Source organism: Hydra vulgaris, chromosome 09 (assembly GCF_038396675.1).
Source record: "Hydra vulgaris chromosome 09, alternate assembly HydraT2T_AEP".
NCBI lineage: Eukaryota > Metazoa > Cnidaria > Hydrozoa > Anthoathecata > Hydridae > Hydra > Hydra vulgaris.
In genome coordinates this window covers 44,895,001-44,915,431 of record NC_088928.1, presented here as the reverse complement: position 1 = coordinate 44,915,431, position 20,431 = coordinate 44,895,001, and the positions used below count along the sequence as shown (strand labels likewise).

The window sequence follows — 20,431 nt, the reverse complement described above, 5'->3', positions numbered from 1 at the left end:
CCTTGTTTTTTGTATTTTTGAAGATGCAAATGTGGCACAAAATACGAAAACATTTTAACATATATATGTATATATATATATATATATATATATATATATATATATATATATATATATTTATTTATTTATTTATTTCTATTTATATATATATATATGTTTGTATAACGGGTGATGCTGAAATTATCGGACAAATCCTAATTTCATTATTTGAGTATAATAATTAGTTTTTGTGGTTTATCTTTGACTTTATCACAAAATCTAATTATTATTTGAGCATAATAATCACTTTTTGTGGTAAAATGAGGTTAAATGCAGCTGAACAAAAATCTTTTTGAAAGCGACTAAAAATGTTTTTTGTAAATAAACCTAATATAAAAAAAAAAAATTGTAAATCATTTTGAAAAGGAAGGATTTGCTCGAAGTACAATATATGATAACCAAAAAGACTTGAAACTGTTCAATCGTTTTCTGATAGAAAGCACCCTGGTCATCCGACATCTTGGACTAGAGAAAAGAAAGCCGAATTAACGAGACTTGTCAACAATCGAAAAGGGGTCAGTCAGAGAAAAATAGGTATTAAATTCGGTGTAAATCAATCGACAATTGGTCGTCGGTTAAAAAAAATGAATATTAAATATAGAAAATGTGAAAAGACTCCAAAATACACTATAGAACAACAAATAAAGGCAAAAAAAAAAAGCAGGAAACTAGTTAACCAACTCTATAACATAAAATCGCTTCTAGTCATCGATGATAAAAAATACTTTTGTTTTGCAGGGGAAATTTCCAAAAAAATTAATAATGTGGATAGCCATATCTGACCGTGGTATGTCCGACCCATTGTTTCGCACTTCCAAGGCTGTAGCAATCAATTCATCAATCTATATAAATGAATGTTTAGAAGAACGACTTCTTTCATTTATTCAAAAGTATCATGGAGACTTTAACGATTTATTTTGGCCAGATTTAGCAAGTTCTCATTATTCTAAAGATTCTCTGAAATGGATGGACCAATATGTCCATTACGGTGATAAAGAATCCAATCCCCCAAATGTGCCTCAAGCACAACCAATTGAAAATTTTTAAGGACATTTGGCACAGAAGGTTTACGAGGGAGATTGGCAAGCTTCAACAGAGCAAGTTTTGATTGATCGCATTAAACTAAAACTACAAGAAATTGATTTAAACTTTTTACAGTTGCATATGAAAGGCGTCAGAGCAAAATTAAGATCAATTGCAGATGGTGGTGTTTTTTCATATAAAAAATAATATATTTTTATTAAAAGATAAATGCTTTATTTAAAAAAAATATAATAGTAGTTTGTTTTTTTATTTATAAATAAGTTGTTGACGTTTTTATTTTGTCCGATAACTACCGCATCACCCGTTATATATGTATATATATATATATTTCTATTTATATAGATATATACTCATATTTATATATATATATATATATATATATATATATATATATATATATATATATATATATATATATATATATATATATATATATATATATGTATATATATATATATATATATATATATATATACATATTTATATATTTATATATGTATTTATATATATTTATATATATTTGCTAATACCATAGTTTGGTGTATTTATATTTTTAATAAAACTGTGTCATATATTCTTACCTTGATCATATTGAAAACAATCTCTACTTTATTTAAAACTAAATTTGTATCTTGAAGAGATCTTACACTTAATAAAAACTTTTTAACTCCCATTCGACAATACATAATAGAAGGAGTGACACTTTGAATAACTGAATACGAGATTTTTGCTAAAGCTGTTATCATTATCTCTACACTTTTTGGAGGGAATTGATCAATGTTTTCCCAACACATAAACCAAACATGTGGTATTAAACTAATATTATCTTCAATATGTTGAGAGGTAATGTTTATTCGGCTTAATGACCTAATAAAAGTTTCACAGTCAGTTTTGTTTCTAATATTATTTAAAGATTTTTTATTTTCATGGTTTGATATCTGCTGCCTATCCACATAACTATTATAAACTGCTCCTCTTGAAACATTTTTTTGGACATTACTTGCAAAAAAAGAATTCTTATTTGAGTTTCTAAAATTTCCTATGAGATTTTGATTATTCCTGAAGTAAGCAGCCCCTTTTGTAGCATAATTTTTTTGAATGTTTAGTAAATTTCCTGATGAATAATTTTCACTTGCTGATGTAGAGTTATCAACTGCTGTTCCCAAAATAGAACTGCTGTTCCCAGAAAATAACAATTTTGGTACCTAAATAAAGTTAGCATTTAAAATAATCCATTAAAAACTATATTAAATTAACAAATCAAACCACTATCAAATTAACCAATCAACACTGCTATTATATTAAAGTTTATAACTTATAACTAGGTACAAAATAAATTTAAAAGTTAAAAAACAAATTTCCTAGGTGCAAAACAAACTTCAAAATTAAAAAAAAATACAGAAGTAATACAAGAAAAACTAAATAAAATAGTAAACATGATATAAAAATTAGCTTTAATAGATTCTGAGAAGTGCTGGAATTACATAGCTGTGTTTATTTTAACAATTAGTTTGTGTAAATTAGGTAAAATATATCTAGTTATATCTGTATAATCTTTATATTGAAACACTGATAATTCCTGATAAGATTTTCTGAAATAAAATTAATGAAAGAAAAAAATATCGAAAATAGTATTTAAACAGTTTAGCAACTATAATTTTATAGAATGTAGTGGTAGAATAAAAATATTTCATTTACATATTTCATATAGAATACGCTTTTTTAGGCAAAGGCTAGGAGAAGTTGATTCCAACTTAAAACACCCCTTGCCATGGTGCTCTTGATTGAGTAAAAGCTAAAGATGGTGTCTCAATAAAAATCTCATCTTAGGAAGATGTTAAACGCATCCAGCTATTGTCATGCAGATGGACTTCTAGCCAAAGACTTAAGGGGAAAACAGATTTTATCTGTTGACCAGCCTCACACCCCTTTTTTATCTATTAGGCTGGCGCAGATGTATTTATAATAAATTGTTTCCAATTTATGATGTTGAATGATGGATCTTCTTGACTCAATGCAAAGGTTTTGCATGTGTCTCTATCTTTATGACTAGGAAATTCATTCAATTATCTCCTAATGAGATACAGCTATAAAACTCAGTTTTATAGTTGTGAGGCTGGCTGGTAGTCAGGTTTCCCAAACCTGAGAGATTTCCCTTTTTGAATAATGAATAAAGTACCAAAAACTATAAAACACAAAAAAACCATTGTCGTCATTCAATAATATTCGTTGTCTTTGAAGTAACTTTTCTTCTGTTGAGTCTTATCTCTTGCAAAGTTCACCAGACCTTGCACCAGTCACTTGCTCTTTGTGACACTTTATTCATTTAATATTAATTTATTTTTATTAATTTAAGTTCAGCTGTCTTATCTCGAGATCTTAGAGTTGACGATTATCTTCCTTTAAGTCGTAAAGACTCCAATAGTCATATGCTTGGCCTGGGCATTTACATTTGTAAGAGTTCACCCATTTGTCGGGAAACTAGGTTTAAACCAGACAATTCTTTTATGTGCTTTTGTTTAACACCACTTCATTCTATCACCTTTCTCCTTGTTCTGTATTGCTACTATTAATCTCAAGACTGCACTCTTTTTGCTGTTCTTTCTGACCAAGCGAATATTATTGTTGTTGGTGATTTTAATGCTCATCCCACTGAATGGATTGACTCTAGTGTCAGTGACTCTGATAGCGTTAAGGCCATCAACTTTTGCCTTTCTCAATCTCTAACTCAAATGGTCAACTTTTCAACTTGTTTTCCAGATAACCCAAATATTTACCTTCTCTACTCGACCTATGCCTTGTTTCTAATCCCAGTCAGTGCTCAGTTTCTCCATATTCACCCTTAGGTGCCTCTGATCATGGTGTGATCTCTCTAAAACTATAATCTCATTCTTCTTTATCATCAGAATCCTTCTATCATTGTACCTCTTACAACTAGCTTAAAACTGACTGGGAGTCTTTCCATGATTTTCTTCGTGATGGCCCTTGGGTAAAAATCTTTCATCTTCCTATTGACAAACGTGCTTCTTACATAACCTTGTGGATTCAGGTTAACATGGAATCTTTTATTCCTTCCCGAGAATCCCAGGTTAAACCTCACTCTTCTCCATGGTACTGCTGCAATTTCCAATTGAAACCAATACTTCCAAATCTATCAGCAAAACAATTCTCCAGAAGACAGACATTTGTTTACTATTCCTAGAAACTATTGCAAAAAGGTTTTGTCTAATGTCATAGCTTGCTATTATCAGGTCATAAAACTTCGATTTCATCACAAAAATTAGACTCTTGTGACTTCTGAAGAATCTTTACCAGTATCAATAATAAGAGCAAATCTTTAATTACACCTCTCTTATATGGTTCAGACTTTGTCCGATTACCTAAAGACAAAGCTGAATTGTTTGCTAAAAACTTTTCATTAATATCATCTCTTGATTCCACTAGTTATGTTCTACCTGATATAGCTGTCAAACAGGTTGATCCATTGCTTGACATTCATATCATTCCAGCTTCTGTATCAAAAGTGATTTCCTGCTTAGACTCTTATACAGCTTATGATCCAGACAACATACCTGTTGTATTCTTGCAGAAGTGTTCTCCCAAGCTCTCATCCATACTTTCAAAACTATTTAGCAAGTGCTTATCAGAGTCTTGTTTTCCACCCTGCTGGAAAGCGGCATCTGTTATCTCTTTTTTCAAAATTTTTGGTGAGCAATCTGACTCGTCTATCTACCGCCCCATTAATCTACTTCTTATCATGAGCAAGGTTTTTGAATATTTAATTAACAAATGTCTAACCTTTTATCTTGAATCTAATAACTTACTTTCTGGTCATCAATATGGATTTCAATTTTCTCATTCTACAGCTGATTTGCTAACATTATTACCCAATAGGTTTTATTGTGCATTAGATAGAGGTGGAGAGGTTAAGGCTATTGCTCTCACAATTTCGAAAGCTTTTGATAAAGTTTGGCATGCTGGTCTTCTCCATAAGCTTTCTTCTTACGGTGTATCTGGTAACATCTTTAAGATTATTGAGTCCTTCCTTCCTTTTCAATCATAGTATGAAAGTTGTCCTCGATGGACAGCAGTCTTCTTCATATCCTTTTACTTCAGGGGTTCCTCAAATTTGAGCTTGAAAAGGATCTCACTTCTGCTACAGCATGGGGCTTACAGTAGCTGGGGAGCTTTAATTCAGATAAAATTCTTTGACATTTTTATAAAAAACCAATTTATTACAATGCTTCAGCAACTATTGGTTATAATGAAAAACCTTTTAATCAAAACTTTGCATCAATAAAAACAAAGCCAAAATGTAAAACATTAACTCTTTATTTGCACTAAATGTAAAAGTAAGCATTGCATTAAATTCTTTAAAACTAATTTGAAAAAGTCTCTAAAAATGTTCAGTTTCATAAAACTTTTAACAGGAATAACTCAAAAGTCACTTATAGAGCTGTACTTATATACTATGCGACATAATGATAAGACACCCCAAAAATATTTATAAAACTCTACTATACATTTATATTTAAAAACTAATTTTTATAGTAAATGCAAGCAAAAGAATTACATGATTAAACAACATTTTAAAAAATTTTTATCAAACCTAACTCACATTTTATTAAAAGAAACTGTTTTTTTTGTGCAACAAAGTTATAAGACACGTTTGGAAAAAATTCATATAAATTGCCATTTTTATGAATTTTTTCAAAAATCAATAGTGGGTAATTTTACTATTTTTTTGAATCACTCAATCATTCTACAAGGTAAAGAATCGTCCAACATTTTTATGTACAAAATGTCAATGCAGATGTGATGGATGATTTCAAGTCAACTAGTAAACTATATTGTTTACCACTTTCAAATACTATATGTGACAGCTGTGCCCAAGCATTTTCAATAATGTTCAGGTCTGGAGATCTAGCTGGCCACTTCAATGTTTTAATTTTACTGCTGTTGAAATATTCCTTTACTATCTTAGCTGTATGTAGCATTATCTTGAATAATGATACACACAGCTTTCGATTAAAAATCGAAAATAATTTTAGAGTTAACTCTAGATGAACTAATTGAAGCTACTTCTGCTGTTATCGTTTGGTATAGAATCGGTGTTAGCCCCCAGACTGCTATAATTTCTGCTATCTGCAATAAAGCAGGTGTTGACTTGCGTGAGATTAATTTATTAAGATCTACTATACACAGAAAAAGATACAGAATTATTGAAAATCTTGGTAAATATTATTCACCTTAGTGATAAAGTTTATTTTTTTTATTATCTCTATTATTTAAAATGTACAATTTAGTTGATTTAGGAGAAACACTACGACAGGATCTTGTTGATGTTTTAAAAGGAAAAAAACTCATAGTCCATTTTGATGTGAAACTTGTTAGACAGCTGGAAGAAGAGAATGATCTGACAGTTAACTGTGAGAGAATTGCAGTTAGTGTAACTAGCCCAGATTTGGAATGTAGATATGATTTTTTACTCGGCACAGCGCAGGCAAAAAATTCAACTGGGTCCAAGCAGGCAAATTTAATCCTTAATGGAATACTATGATATTGTCAACAATATCATTGGTGTTTGCTGCGACACTGTTTGCTGTATCCAACACTGAAAAATTTGCGGGAGCAGTTACAATCCTATCAACTATCCTTAATACAAGTTTTGTCTGGTGCATGTGTCGTCACCATATTATTGAAGTACATATTAAACATTTTATGACTGCTCTGACTGGCGCCGAGACCAAGTCTCCGAGAAGAGAAATTTGTGTGCGCTTACAGAAGGCTTGGTCAACAATTGTTGACAAGAAAGACACATCGTCAGACAATCTAGTTAAGTTTAACTGGACTTCTTTAGAGATTGGATCACCTGTCTATAATATAGCCTAGGCAGCATTAAAGTTTGGGGAAACGACACTTCATGAAAATATTTTAAAAAGAGGAGACTACAAAAATCTTTGTCTTTTATATGTTTACTACCTTGGTGGTCATGTTTCTGTTATAAAATTTCATCAGCCAGGAGTTTGCCATGCAGCAAGGTTTATGGCAGATGCAATTTATTTGCTTACATTAGAAATGACAAAGAACATCTCAAAAATCATGAATGAAAAGGAGAAGAAGATAGATAAAGCAGCTGCTTTACTTATATCTTTAACATACTGTCATTGGTTTTTCAAAAGCTCTTTTAGTATTAGTAACGAAAGCACCATTTATTATTATATTATCATTATAGCATGATTTAGCAGCATTCAAAGATGTGTTTGATTTAAGTAAAGTATATCCCTAGTTTTCTTAATCAATACTGAAAAGTATGCAAAATCATAAGTTTTAAACTATGTTAAACATGATAAATGCCTAACATAATTTTTTTTCTAATATTTACAAGTTTTATTGTAAAAATAGCAAAAAATCAAAAAAAATCAAATATTTGAAGTTTTACACCAAGCACTTATAACCGTTTATATTTAAAAGTTCTGATATATTTGGTCATAATATACCAAGTCGAAATAAACCAAGTTCTAGATAGGGCACATCTCTTTTTTTTCATTTTAAACAACGACATCTTGTATGAGAGTTGAATAAATTTAGTATACGAACATCAATAAATACGAATTCTCTCAATACTAATTTTTTTATTTTTCTAAGAAATTTTCGCTAGATTATTGATACTAGCATCTTCAGCTTTAATTACAAATTAATAATTAAATTACAATTAAACGGTAACGTCACATTTTAATGGCTACTTTAAATTTCGCTTTAATTGGGCTTCTTTAATATTACGTAGGTATAAAAAATATGGCGTCCATCATATATGACCATCATCTAAATTCATACCTCCATTTTTAGGTCCACATTTGTTGAACTGAATTTCGATTGCCTCTCGAACTTTTCTTTCAAATTTTTTGAGTTCTACTTTTAACGTCTTTACTTGATCCCATTTTATACTACATGAACATTTAATTTTATGATGCCCAATTGCAGATTGTTCTAATTTTTCTTCAAAAACATTTTTTTGGTGTTGTTTTGTTCTTGTTGCTATTTTCATTTTTGTTTCGCCGATGTTTTTTTGTTTACACTCGCATTCTATTTGGTATACTCCGGGATGGCTATTTGATGGTAGTTTTGTTTTGTTGCGTGAAGTTAGCAAAGATTTAAGATTTGCACTAGATTTAAAGACTGCCCTGTAACCTGCTTTCCTAAAGATTTTTCGAAGTTTTGGTTATAATATTGGGATCCACGGTAGTGATATAGTTGGCATGGTTGCTTCGTTGTTAGATAAAATTATTTCATTATTTGAGTGTCGTTTTTTTATAACAATATTTGCAAGGTTTTTTAATTTTTTCTTTTCATATCTATCTTCAGCAAACACATTTATTAGGAAATCGATTTCTTTAATTAAAAATTTTTCAGAGCAAATTGATAAAGCTCAATGAATAAATCCTTTAGATATTCCTTCTAAGATTTTTGGATCGTGGTTTGAATTGGGCTTAACCTGAATATTTGTTATTGCTTTTTTTCGATGAATGTTAAAATCATAACTACCTTTTCGATTATTGGTTATTTGGATGTCTAAAATATTTAACTTTTGTTTTCATCTTCCAATTCAATTGTGTATTTGATGGCATGATGTTGACTGTTTAATATTTGTTGAAAACGGATGGCATTATCTTTATTTGTAAATCTTGCGTGGCTATCATCTACGTACCTGAAAAACGGTTTTATTTCTAATAGTGGATTAGAATGAAGCCCAATGTCTATTGCTTTATTTTCAAAAAATTGCAGGAAACCCTCCGCAAGAACTACCATGAATGAAAGTCCTATTGGACCTGAATCTACAAGCTTGTGGATTTCTTCATTCCATAAAAAATAATATTTGTATAAACACAGTTCTATTAGTGATTTTATTTCTAAAACGCTTAATTTTGTTAGTTTATTTAAATTTGGGAAGTGCTCTAACATATCAAAAAGAATTTTTGTAGCCTCTCCCAGAGGAATTGATGGATATAAATTGACAACGTCATAAGATACCTGTATTTCATTGTTTGATATATTCCATAGTTTAGCTGTTTTTACAAAAGTTGACGAATTTTTTAACTTTGTTATGTTTTTATCTAAAATTGGTTGAAATATATTTACTAGATATTGTGATATTCCATAACTTGGTGTCCCGATGGTTGAAACTACTAATCGCATTGGGTATGATTTTTCCGGTTTGTGCGCTTTAATTACACCATACATACGTGGCAGTACTGAGTCGCTTAGGTAAAGACTTTCATATTCTTTTTTGGTAAATCGCCCTTTTTTATTCAATTTTGATAGGTAAGTTCTAATTTTAGTAGCAAATGTAATGGTAGGGTCCTCTTTAATTATCTTTGTTTTGCCAATCTCTTGACGAATTTTTTCAATGGCTTTGTTGTGTTATATTCTAACAAAGCCTGCTCCTTTATCAAAAGAGTATATATCAATGTTTTGTCCTCTTTTATTTGTTTTAATGCTTCCCTCTGTTTACAATTTAAATTACTGTTTTTTTGTGGTTTAAGCATTTTAAGTTGTCTCAACACGTTTCTGCGTAAGTCTTGTGAACTTTCAATTTTGTTGCTATACTCTAGTTTTAACGCAGTGCATTCTGTTACTGAAATAATGTCTAAATAAGGTATATTTTGTATATATATAACACTTATTATGTATATATATATATATATATATATATATATATATATATATATATATATATATATATATATATATATATATATATATATATATATATGTTTGTATATATATACTCAGCAAAATTGTATAATAATAATAACTATTTATTGCTGAAATTTAACAAAATAACAATTAAAATGATTTAAATGTTCATAATGTTAAACGAGAGCGTGTAACACGCTCTATCTCAGCCGGTGACTTTATATTCACTTTCAATATATTTGTCTAATCGTTTTTTAAATGTTTTCACTGATGTAGATAGCACTATAGACGTAGGAAGACGATTCCATACAGTGGCTATTCTATTAAGAATAAAATTCTCTCTTATTGGACAACATTCTTTTATTAGTTCTTTTTTGAATTAAATGGAATTTCTTCTCTATGCAGATTGTTCCATTAACTCATCAGGTTTTACTATTTTTTTTGACATAGATATACACTATTTAACTTGTATGTAACCGTGAACAATTTTGAAGCACTCTATTATGTCTCCTTCTAACCTTCAAGTTTCTAGCGTTATAATACTGAACCTTTTTAATCGTGATTCATAACTTAGATGTGAGAGGCTTCTTGTTCCAGTTGCTCGTCTTTGAACTTTTTCAAGAGCTGCTATATTGTATTTCTTTGATGGATTCAAGATTGGTACTGCATATTCAAGAAGCGGTCGAACAAAGGTTTTATACGGTATTTTAGCAATTGAAGTGGTGTAGAATTCAAATGTGTGTTTAATTAAACCAAGCATTCTGTTAGCTTTGTTGGCACAGTAATTGATATGTTAACTGTATTTTCCATCGGTAGATGTCATAACGCCTAGATCTTTTTCTGAATTGGATCCTTCAATTCGAATTCTTATTTTTTGATCAAAGTCAGAGATAGTATAGTTTCTTTTTTGATTATACTTACCAAAATGCACTATTTTACATTTACTTATATCAAGTTTCATCTTCCATTCCTGGCACCATTTAGCTATTTTATCAATATAATTTTGTAAATCGTTTCTTAGGATTTCAATTTCATCTAGCTCAGCAAGAGTTTTACTATCGTCCGCATATATTTTTATTATGTGGAAAAGTTTATAAGGAAGGTCACTTATGAATATTGTGAATAAAAGCGGTCCAAGTACTGATCCTTGTATTACGCCACTACTGATTGGACTCAAGTCAGATTGGTTTTCACCAAGTACAACTCATTGTTGTCTATTACTTAAGAAAGATTTTATCCATGCAGCAAATTTATGATTAAAACCGTACAATTTAACTTTATGGATAATATATTCATATGATACAGTGTCAAATGCTTTCGCAAAACCAGTAAATAGGACATCTACTGGATGTTTATTATATAATGCTGTACTAACAAAGTATTGATACTCTAGCAAATTTGTGAAACAGTTCTTTTTTGGCACAAAACCATGTTGTTGCGACATGATAAGATTATTTGTTATTAGATGTTTCATCATGGAGTCACAAGTTATACTTTCCATTAATTTACTTATGACTGATGTGAGCAATATTGGCCTGTAATTACTTGCAATAAGTCGACCTCCACTTTTGTGTAGTGGAGTAACATTTGCCTGGCATCATTGCCTCGGTAATGAACTTAAATTGAAACTTTTCATGAAAATTATTTTTAGTGGAATACATAAATGATGTTGCACAGTTTTTTAGAATGTATGGGCTTACGCCATCAATTCCAATCAATTTGTAAATATTTAAGTTTTCTAGTTTTGAAATATTGTGGTTTCACAAAAAAGAAGGTCTGTGTTATAGTTTGTTTGAGTTAAGGATCGGTTCTCAAATTCAGGAAGCTCATTATTTATATTATTTGTGATGACTGATTGAAAGTGTTTGTTAAATATATTAGCTATTTTCATTTTGTTGGTGATTAAATTGCTGTGTTTGTCTTGTATTGAATTGACACTCGAGTTTAGTTTTAGTTTCAATTTGACATACGAAAAGAAGTTTTTAGGTTCGTTTTTTATCTTATTAATTAATGACAATTCAAATTGCAATTTCTTATTCTTTATATGGTGAGATAATTTTTTGCAAATTTTTTGATATTCTTTTTTTCTTTCAATTACGCAATTTATTGTTGTGTTTGTCATCTTAGATGCTATTCGAAATTTGTACCATGCAGGATGTTTGTCCTGAACAAGTTTTTTTGTATACGAATCAAACCACTTTGGTCTGTTTATTTTTTTCTTGTTTAGTGCTTTAATAGGAATATATAATCGACATGCTTCTTCATATATTGATAAGAAGGATTCATAACAAAGTTGAATACAATTGCAGGGGTCGAGTAATTGTGACTAATTTATACTTTCTATATATAGTCTTAGATTCTTGTAATCACCTTTAGCGTAATTGTGACGGTGGTTAGAGAAAAGATAAAGAGATTGATAATTTTGAGTCTTATATTCCCATATTATACTACAGTTTCCATGTGTAATGTTGCCAAGCATTGGTCCCGGAAATATCTCTGATATTGGTTATTGCGTTTCAGCAAATATTAGATTGATTGAAGACGGATCTTCGGTGTTTTTAAAATATATCTGGAAATTTACGTGTTGAATAAAGTAACAATCATTAACAGTATTGATAAAATCTAATTCGCTTTCAAGGCTGTTTGAATTGATTGGGTTACATTCTACTCCCCATTTGATGTCAGCATAGTTGAATCCAACTGCATTCATTACCCCATCAAAATTTTTAGTCAAGAGGTAGCGGTTAGCTTCATAGAAGGATTCATATATTTTTTTCTCTCTTATAGTGCTTAGATAAGTTTTAAGGTTGTCCTGTGCATCAAGGATTATTGGCCTATATATACATCCTAGCAGCACTTTTTCTTTGCCAATTGATAAACAGTACCACTGTTGCTCGACACACTCATCATTTAGTATCTTATTATTTGTTTCAGTTCTAGTACATTTCGAATTAACATATATGGCTACTCTACCCCCACGACTACCACGATCTTTTCTAAATAACTCATAGTTGGTAATATAAAAAATGGATGTATCTGTAAATCATGTTTCTGTGATGAAAATGATGTCAAAATTATGATGAAGGGCAATTGTTCAAAGCTCTTGCATTTTATTGTTTAAGGATGTTGCATTGGTATAATAACAGTTCAATGAAGTTCGAGCTGAGTAATAAGTTGATTTAGATGATGAAGTTCTGTGTAATGGTGGCAAACTTAAATGTATATATGATTTTGAATTACTAGTTGCTATAAAAAATAAATTTTTTTAACAAATAAGTCTTTTAATGTGTAATAATGCTCACTAATGTAAAAACCATAGCAAATCAATTCATATAATAAAAAGTTACACCTAAGGAGTTTCTAGGTATTCTCATTGTACTTTTTTAGAATGGCATTATGGTTTTAAAATTAATATTTTTTATCATATTTAATTTCATACTTGTGACTCATCTGTACAGGTAAATATCAAAAATATTTTATACTATCAAGGGCGAATCAATAGGGAGCTAGGGAGGGGGAATGGGGGCGAATGCCCTCCTCCCCTACCCATTCATTTAAGGTATAGTATAGCTTATTATAGTATATAAAGAAAATAAAAGACCTGAAGACACATTTGAAAAAAAAGATATAAACATATGTATCAAGAGCTTGTTTATGCTCCATTTGTTTCACATAAAAATATTAAAAATTTTATTGGTTAAAGCTAATAATTTAGCCAAACTAAAGCTAGTAACTAAGTTGATTATGCACTTCAAATAAATAATGTTTGAAACAATTTAAATCATTTTGAAGCCATATTCATTTTTTCGATAATATTATCTATAACTTTGAGTTATGTAAAGAATAGTATGAAATGTAAAGTATGGCATTTTCACAATGAAGAAAACTTTGAGAATATAATTATTCAATATTTAAAAACGATGACTTAGTATTGAGTAGTTAAGAGTTAGGAATGCTTTATTTAGAAAGAAACAATAACACCTGTTAAAACAAATTATAAAATTATATAAAAAGATAATAAACTAAAAGAAAACATGTGAATAGCATAAACTATGAAAATAAGTTAAGAATATAAATAATAAGGAAAAATGTGGAGAAATAAATTATAAGAAAATACATCAAGTTGAAAAATTATAAGAAAAATTCAAAATATCCAAGATAAGAACATATATTAAAATCTCAGTGTTGATGGTTTTTATCCTTTGATTCATAAAAACACCAATAATCAATGTTTGGCCTGGGCATATACCTACACATCAGTTCACCTAAATTCTGATTAAAAAGCTCATAACTTCTTTATTTCTCTCTCAGTTAACATTATGATTTGTTTTACAGAATACCGTAATTATTTACTTTAACTTCTTGATTTGTGTCTTGTCTGTGATCCTAGCTTGTGTTTATTTTATCCTTGTTTTCATTTAGGTATTTTAGACTATGGAATGGTTTCTCTAAACCTTTTACCTTATACTTCTTTTCAAATCCTTTCATCACATAACTTACAACTACCCTAAAGCTGCTCGGAATAATTTTTGTGATTTTCTTTGTTAAAACCCTTAGGCTGATGTCTTTTGCCTCTCTGCTGATAAATTCACCTTGTATTAGACTTCCTGGATCCAGAAAGGTATAGAAACTTTAGTTCATTCTCTCTCAGTTTCAACTCATACCCCATTCTACCCCATAATTTTAATTATCTTATGAATCTGCTATCATAAGAATAACTCTCTTGATGACAAACAGCTTTTTTATTATTACAAGAAATCAATGTAAAAAGACACTATTTGATACCAAGCTCTATTATTCAGCTCTACAATTAAGCTCCAATACCCTTAGTTTACTAAATCTTGTATCTAAAGAAGTTAAGTACCAGATTTAGTACTAGAGACTTTGAGAAAATCTTCAACAGTGTTCTGAAAAAAGGCTAACATTCCATCTTAAATACATGGGTCTGATCTTAATACCTCTCCCAAGAAAATGGCAGAACTACTTGCAAAGAAATTTTCTTATTTATTTCTCCAGTCAAATGGCCAAATTCTTCTTGTCATTCCCATTAAATAAGTTAGATATTGTTAGATATCCAAATCACTTAAGCTTTTATTACTTAAGTCATTTTTCAATTAAACTCTTCTACAGCTTGTGTTCCAGACAACAGTCCTGTCATAGTCTTATAAAAGTGCTCCCTAGAACTCTCTTCACTTCTCTGTCTGCTAGAAAATAACATCTGTTGCTCCATTTTTTTTAAAGTTCTAGAGAATAATATGGTTACACTAACTGTTGTACAACTAGCCTTCTCTCTATTACTAACAAGGTCTTTTATAAAGTTTTTGATAGAGTTTAGCAAGCTGTTTGTCTGCATATTCTGTATCTGGGAATATTTTTGAGATTATTAAATCATTTTTAATCACAGATCAACTCTTTTCTTTATTTACAGTAACATCTGGGGAACAGCAAGATTCTATCCTTGGTCCTGTAAAGTTTTTTATTTACATTAATGATATTCCTGACAATCTAAATGAATAAATTTGCTGACGACTCAATATTATACTCATGTGTAGTCAAAAGGTCTTTAGTTTTTGGTCACCAAGAACCGGCAGCCAATCTTGATTCTGATCTCTTTGCTGTGACAGCTTAGGGCATACAGTAGCTTGTTAACACATTTTAACACCATAAAAACTCTAATTATGATTACTTTATATTACAAACAGCTATAGCAACTATAACTATGACACTACTGTATTTATGAATGGCAACAGTCTCACTGAGTTTTCTACTTTATGTCCTTCTCAGATTATTATACACTATTTATCTCTCATGGAAACTGTATATACAATCCATCATAAAGTTAGCATTTAATAAAGTTGCCTCTCATTATTGTGCTTTTCATTTCCATTTTCCTCTACCTCTTTTCATTTCTATCCTCTACCTCTACAAATCTCTTATTTGTTCCTGTATGGAATACTGTTATCATATTTGGGCAGCTTCTTCTAATGATGCTTTTTCTCTTCTAGACAAGGTTCAAAAATATTTTGTAGATGTAGTCAAATCTGCCCTATCTGCCAAGCTTGAGTCATTGTTGTAAATTTGTATCTCTTTTTCTTTTTCACAAGTACTATCATTTATATATGTTTATATAAGTACTTTCATTTATATCTACTTTTATATATGGTCAAACAAATATTATCATGGTAGCTGCTCAAACAAGCAATCATCTCTAGTTCCATCTCAATCAAAACTCATTCTCTCCTGGCTCATCATTAAGTAAAGTCACATTTTTATCCTGTATCTGTCTCTTTATGGCTTGAAAACTTTTACTTATTTAGTTTTTTTTCCTTGCCCATTAATGCTTTGGAACTCTCTATTATTATCATGTTTTTTTGATGCATAAAATCTTCAACTTATTAAGTCTTCTGTCAATTGTTTTGGTAGCTTTTTAACTATACTTTTTGTTTTCTTGTAACTCCTAACTTAATAGTGCTTTGTTTCAGTCTTTTTGGAAGTAAATTAGTTAATAAAAAAAGGATGGTAAAATATAACAACCATTGGTTTTATTGAAAAATTGAATACTCAATCAAATCATTAAACTTCAAAATAGCTTGAACTGTTATAAAGATATTAAATTTTTGAAAAGTGATTGATTTTATCTTAAAAAAATTTTGATTATTTTTATTAGGTTTTAATAATCCAAGAAAAGTTTTTAACAAATACTTTTTACAACTATTTAACCAAAGTTATAAAACAAAGCAAGAAAAAACAAGTTGAAAAAGTTTCAACTATTTATATAAATCTATTTATTCTTACGGATTTAATGAATATCTGTTAATTTCTTAAGTTTTTGTTTTTTAAAAAACATGCTATCTTTCCACTTATGAAATAAATTTCCACCATTCCATAAAATATTCAATGCAATTTTTTAAAGATTATTCATACAATTATTTAAAGATTATTCATAAAATTACTTTTAAAGGTTATTATTTTTATTTGTTCCTAATTTTGGGGTGCATTGTGTATGTTTTTTTCCACAGTTCTTTTAACTGTTCTTTTACAAATAAAAATAAGAAAACCATGGAAGACAAACTTTTATGAATTTTTTAAATCTAGATATGCCTCATTTTACTTTACTCTACGCTGAGTTTTATTTATGGAAACTGTATTTGAAAAGCCAGTCAAATATTTGATCTACTGTAGCTTGTACTTTAAAGGGCATTGAGAGGGTTTTCAAAAATAAATTTGAGTTTGAATTTAAAAATGAATATGAATTCAAAAATGAAAGGTTTTCCCAAATGAGGAAGAGCATTTTTGATATTAAAAACAATAGTAATTACTTGTGAATGTGAAAGAAATATTCTTCAGTTATGCATATTTCACTTATATAAAAAGATACATTATATAAAATGACACATCTTTAAAGTCAGGAAAAAGGTGTTTAGATTTGGCTAAAAACACAAAACATGTCTTTGCAACCATGTATTTGAAAACAGTACATACTTCTAAAACATTTTGATTGATTACTATGATACTCAAGGATTAAGAAAGAGTGTAGTTCTGTTGTTGTTATAATATTTTATTAAGGTTCTGTGGTTTAAATATATATTTGTAGTTCCTAATTAATATAACTGTAATTTAAGCGGTTATTCAATGAAAACTTTGAGGAATATTTGTGCATTTTTATCTGAATTAAATTTACATGAAAATGTCAAAAGAGTTTTATTTGTTGAAAAAAATCATTTTAACTTACATTTGTTAATTTAAAAAAACTTACATTGTGTTAATTTCAAAAAACTTACATTGTGTTAATTTCAAAATTTTCATTTTAACTTACATTTGTTAATTTTAAAAACCTCACATTGTGATAATTTCAAAAAAGATATATATTGAAATTCAATGGAAAACTATAACAAAAAACATTAAAAACAAAAAAAAAACCATTAAGAAGATTAAAAATAACAAAAAAATAGCAAAAATATTTCTCAATAAAAGGAAAAAATCAAGAGATGTAGGTCTAAATTTTGGTAATATTACAAATATTTTACATAAACTGTCTGTAAAGAAAAAAATACAGCAATGTCAGGCTAAACTTAAGCAAATTGAAAGTATACAAGTAAAGTGCAAAGTCCTATGGTTTACATTTTCATAGGTGTACTTCATTAAGTAAGTTATTTTTAATTTTGCATGTTTAATTTATGAACAAAATAGCAAAGGCAACATTTGTTATATTTTTAGTTATAAATTGATAGTACTACAAAAAATAATACAAATCAAGTGAGTTTCTTATTCATTGCATCATTGCATACATCAAAGGTGTATTGATGCAGTGATATAGGGGAGACAACACAGATGGGGTTGGTTGAAACATTGAACTTTTGCACCGACTTACAAGCAGTTTGTTATTACAAACAAGAAATAAAGGTTTCAAGAACTAAAATACATACTATTTTGTTGTTCGATAAAATAAATTGCAAAAATTAAGTTGTTGCTCAAGATTATAGAGAATTGCACATGAAAGTAACTTTTTATGATTTTTGTATTACTAATTGTAATCTTGTTTTATAAAAGATAATAAAATAGTTTGATAACATCTAAGTAGTAATTTTTGCGGGCTAAATTTGAATATTTGTAAAATTGCAGTAGTAAAAGAGTTATCGGCATTATTAAATTATTTTTAGAATGCATTATTATAAACGAAAGACACAAACAAAAAGTATGACATCAAGCAATACGATGCTTGCTGCTGTCAAAAGAGTATTGAAAATGGAGAGAAATGCAAAGGAGTTGCAGGAGACATTCTATGGCAGCTATGGTATTCCTCATGTGATACTGCAGCAAAGTCAAAGCAATGCCAAGCACCCGGACCAGTTTAACTGTTGGGTACCACAACAACAGAAATTTTTTTATTATGGAAGAAGAGAATGCGCTTACAAGGTACATATTCGAGGCTTCACACATATACTATGGCCTCACTCCTGCAGAAGTACAAAAGTTTCTTTACAATTATGCGAAAAAAACTAAATGCAAAATTCCTCTTTTATGGAAAAGAACAAGCGTGCTGGTGCTGAATGATTTTCTTCATTTCTATAAAGAAAACCAGAGCTTGCAATAAAAACGCCCAAAGCTACATCACTGAGTCATGCCACCAGCTTTGAAAGATATAATGTGAATTTATTTTTTGACAATCTGAATTTTGTACAAACAAAACACAGCTTTACCGCAACAGATATTTGGAATGTGGATAAGACAGGTTGTACAACTGTACAAAAGTCACAAAAGATTATTGCAAGAAAGGGAGTGAAGCAAATTGGAGCTGTCACATCGGCCAAGGGAGAAAAATTAGTGACAGTGTATTGTGCTGTGAGCACTTCTGGGAATACTATTCCAACAATGCTTATTTTCCCTAGAGTAAATTTTTGTGACCATTTTGTTCGAGATGGTCCAACAGGATGCATCAGAACTGCAAATCCATCCGGATGGATTACTGAACAGAGTTTTTTGTTGTTAATGAAGCACTTTGTGACTCATGCGCACCCCACAGCAACCAGATTTATTGCTACTTAACAATCATGAATCGCACATTGACCTAGAAGTTTTGAATTTTGCCAAGGCCAATGGAGTTGTTATGTTGTCATTTCTGCCTTTATGCTCACACAAGCTGCAGCCATTAGACAGATCTGTCTACTTTTCTTTTAAAAAATTCTTAAACGCTGCATGTGATACATGGATGAATGCAAATAAAGGCAAAACAATGACTATTTATGACATTCCAAGCTGTGTACGCTATGCATTTCCTCTGGCAATGACAATGAAACACATATGTGCAGGGTTTAAAGTCAACGGAATCTGTCCATTCGATTGCGAAAATTATTTCGGATGTCAATAATATGCCTTCAAAAGTTAAAGACCGTCTAGAACCAGCAGTGACTATGGTACAGTTTGAAGTTCCTGCTTTAGCTACTATCAGTCAAGAAATTCCGATCTTGGCTACTGGTAATAATAATAATAACAATATTTGTGTTTTTTTATATAAATTTTGATTGTGATATTTTGCCTTTATTCAGATGTAGAACCAGATAATACTGAGCATATCGGACCATTAACTCTAGGACTTCTCAAAATTTCACCAGCAGATTTAGCAAAGTCCCACAAGAAATTTTTGATGAATTTGAAAGCGTTCGGCCAATATTGGACGTTTCAACACCACGAGTTTCAAAAAAAATTGGCCTCAAAAAAGGAAGGAGTCACATTTTAACAGATACACCGGAGAATGGCGAGATTGCCAGAAACAAAGGAGCAAAAGAAAAGAAAATACAGACAAAAACTGCAAAGAAAGTGCCAGAAAAGAAAATACAAAAATAACACCAAAACTTACAAAAATTACACCAAACTTAAATATAACACCCTAACCCTAACACCAAAACTTACAAAAATTAAAATTAACTTAACACTTAACTTAACACTTAAAATAACACCATTAATTAACACAATTAACTTAACACTTAAAATAACACCAAAACTTACAAAAATTACACCAAAAAAAGTCTTTTCTGTAAAAAATAAAGTTATTAAAAAGAAACACGAGACAAAAAAGCCTAAAAACAAAAACAAGTCTTCAATTACCAATAATACCGAGCAAGAAGCAGCATGCATATACTGTCAAGAACTG

At 29.7% G+C, this 20,431-nt stretch overlaps 1 protein-coding gene across 1 annotated transcript in view; it reads right to left on the bottom strand.

Annotated features, from left to right (window-relative positions):
* The window catches only part of LOC136084819 (uncharacterized), a 98,109-nt gene that overhangs the window by 47,763 nt on the left and 29,915 nt on the right, over nt 1-20,431 (bottom strand). The window contains exon 3 of the mRNA XM_065805862.1: nt 1,665-2,288. Coding sequence (XP_065661934.1) covers nt 1,665-2,288 — 624 coding nt within the window. The remainder of the gene's footprint in view (nt 1-1,664; nt 2,289-20,431) is intronic.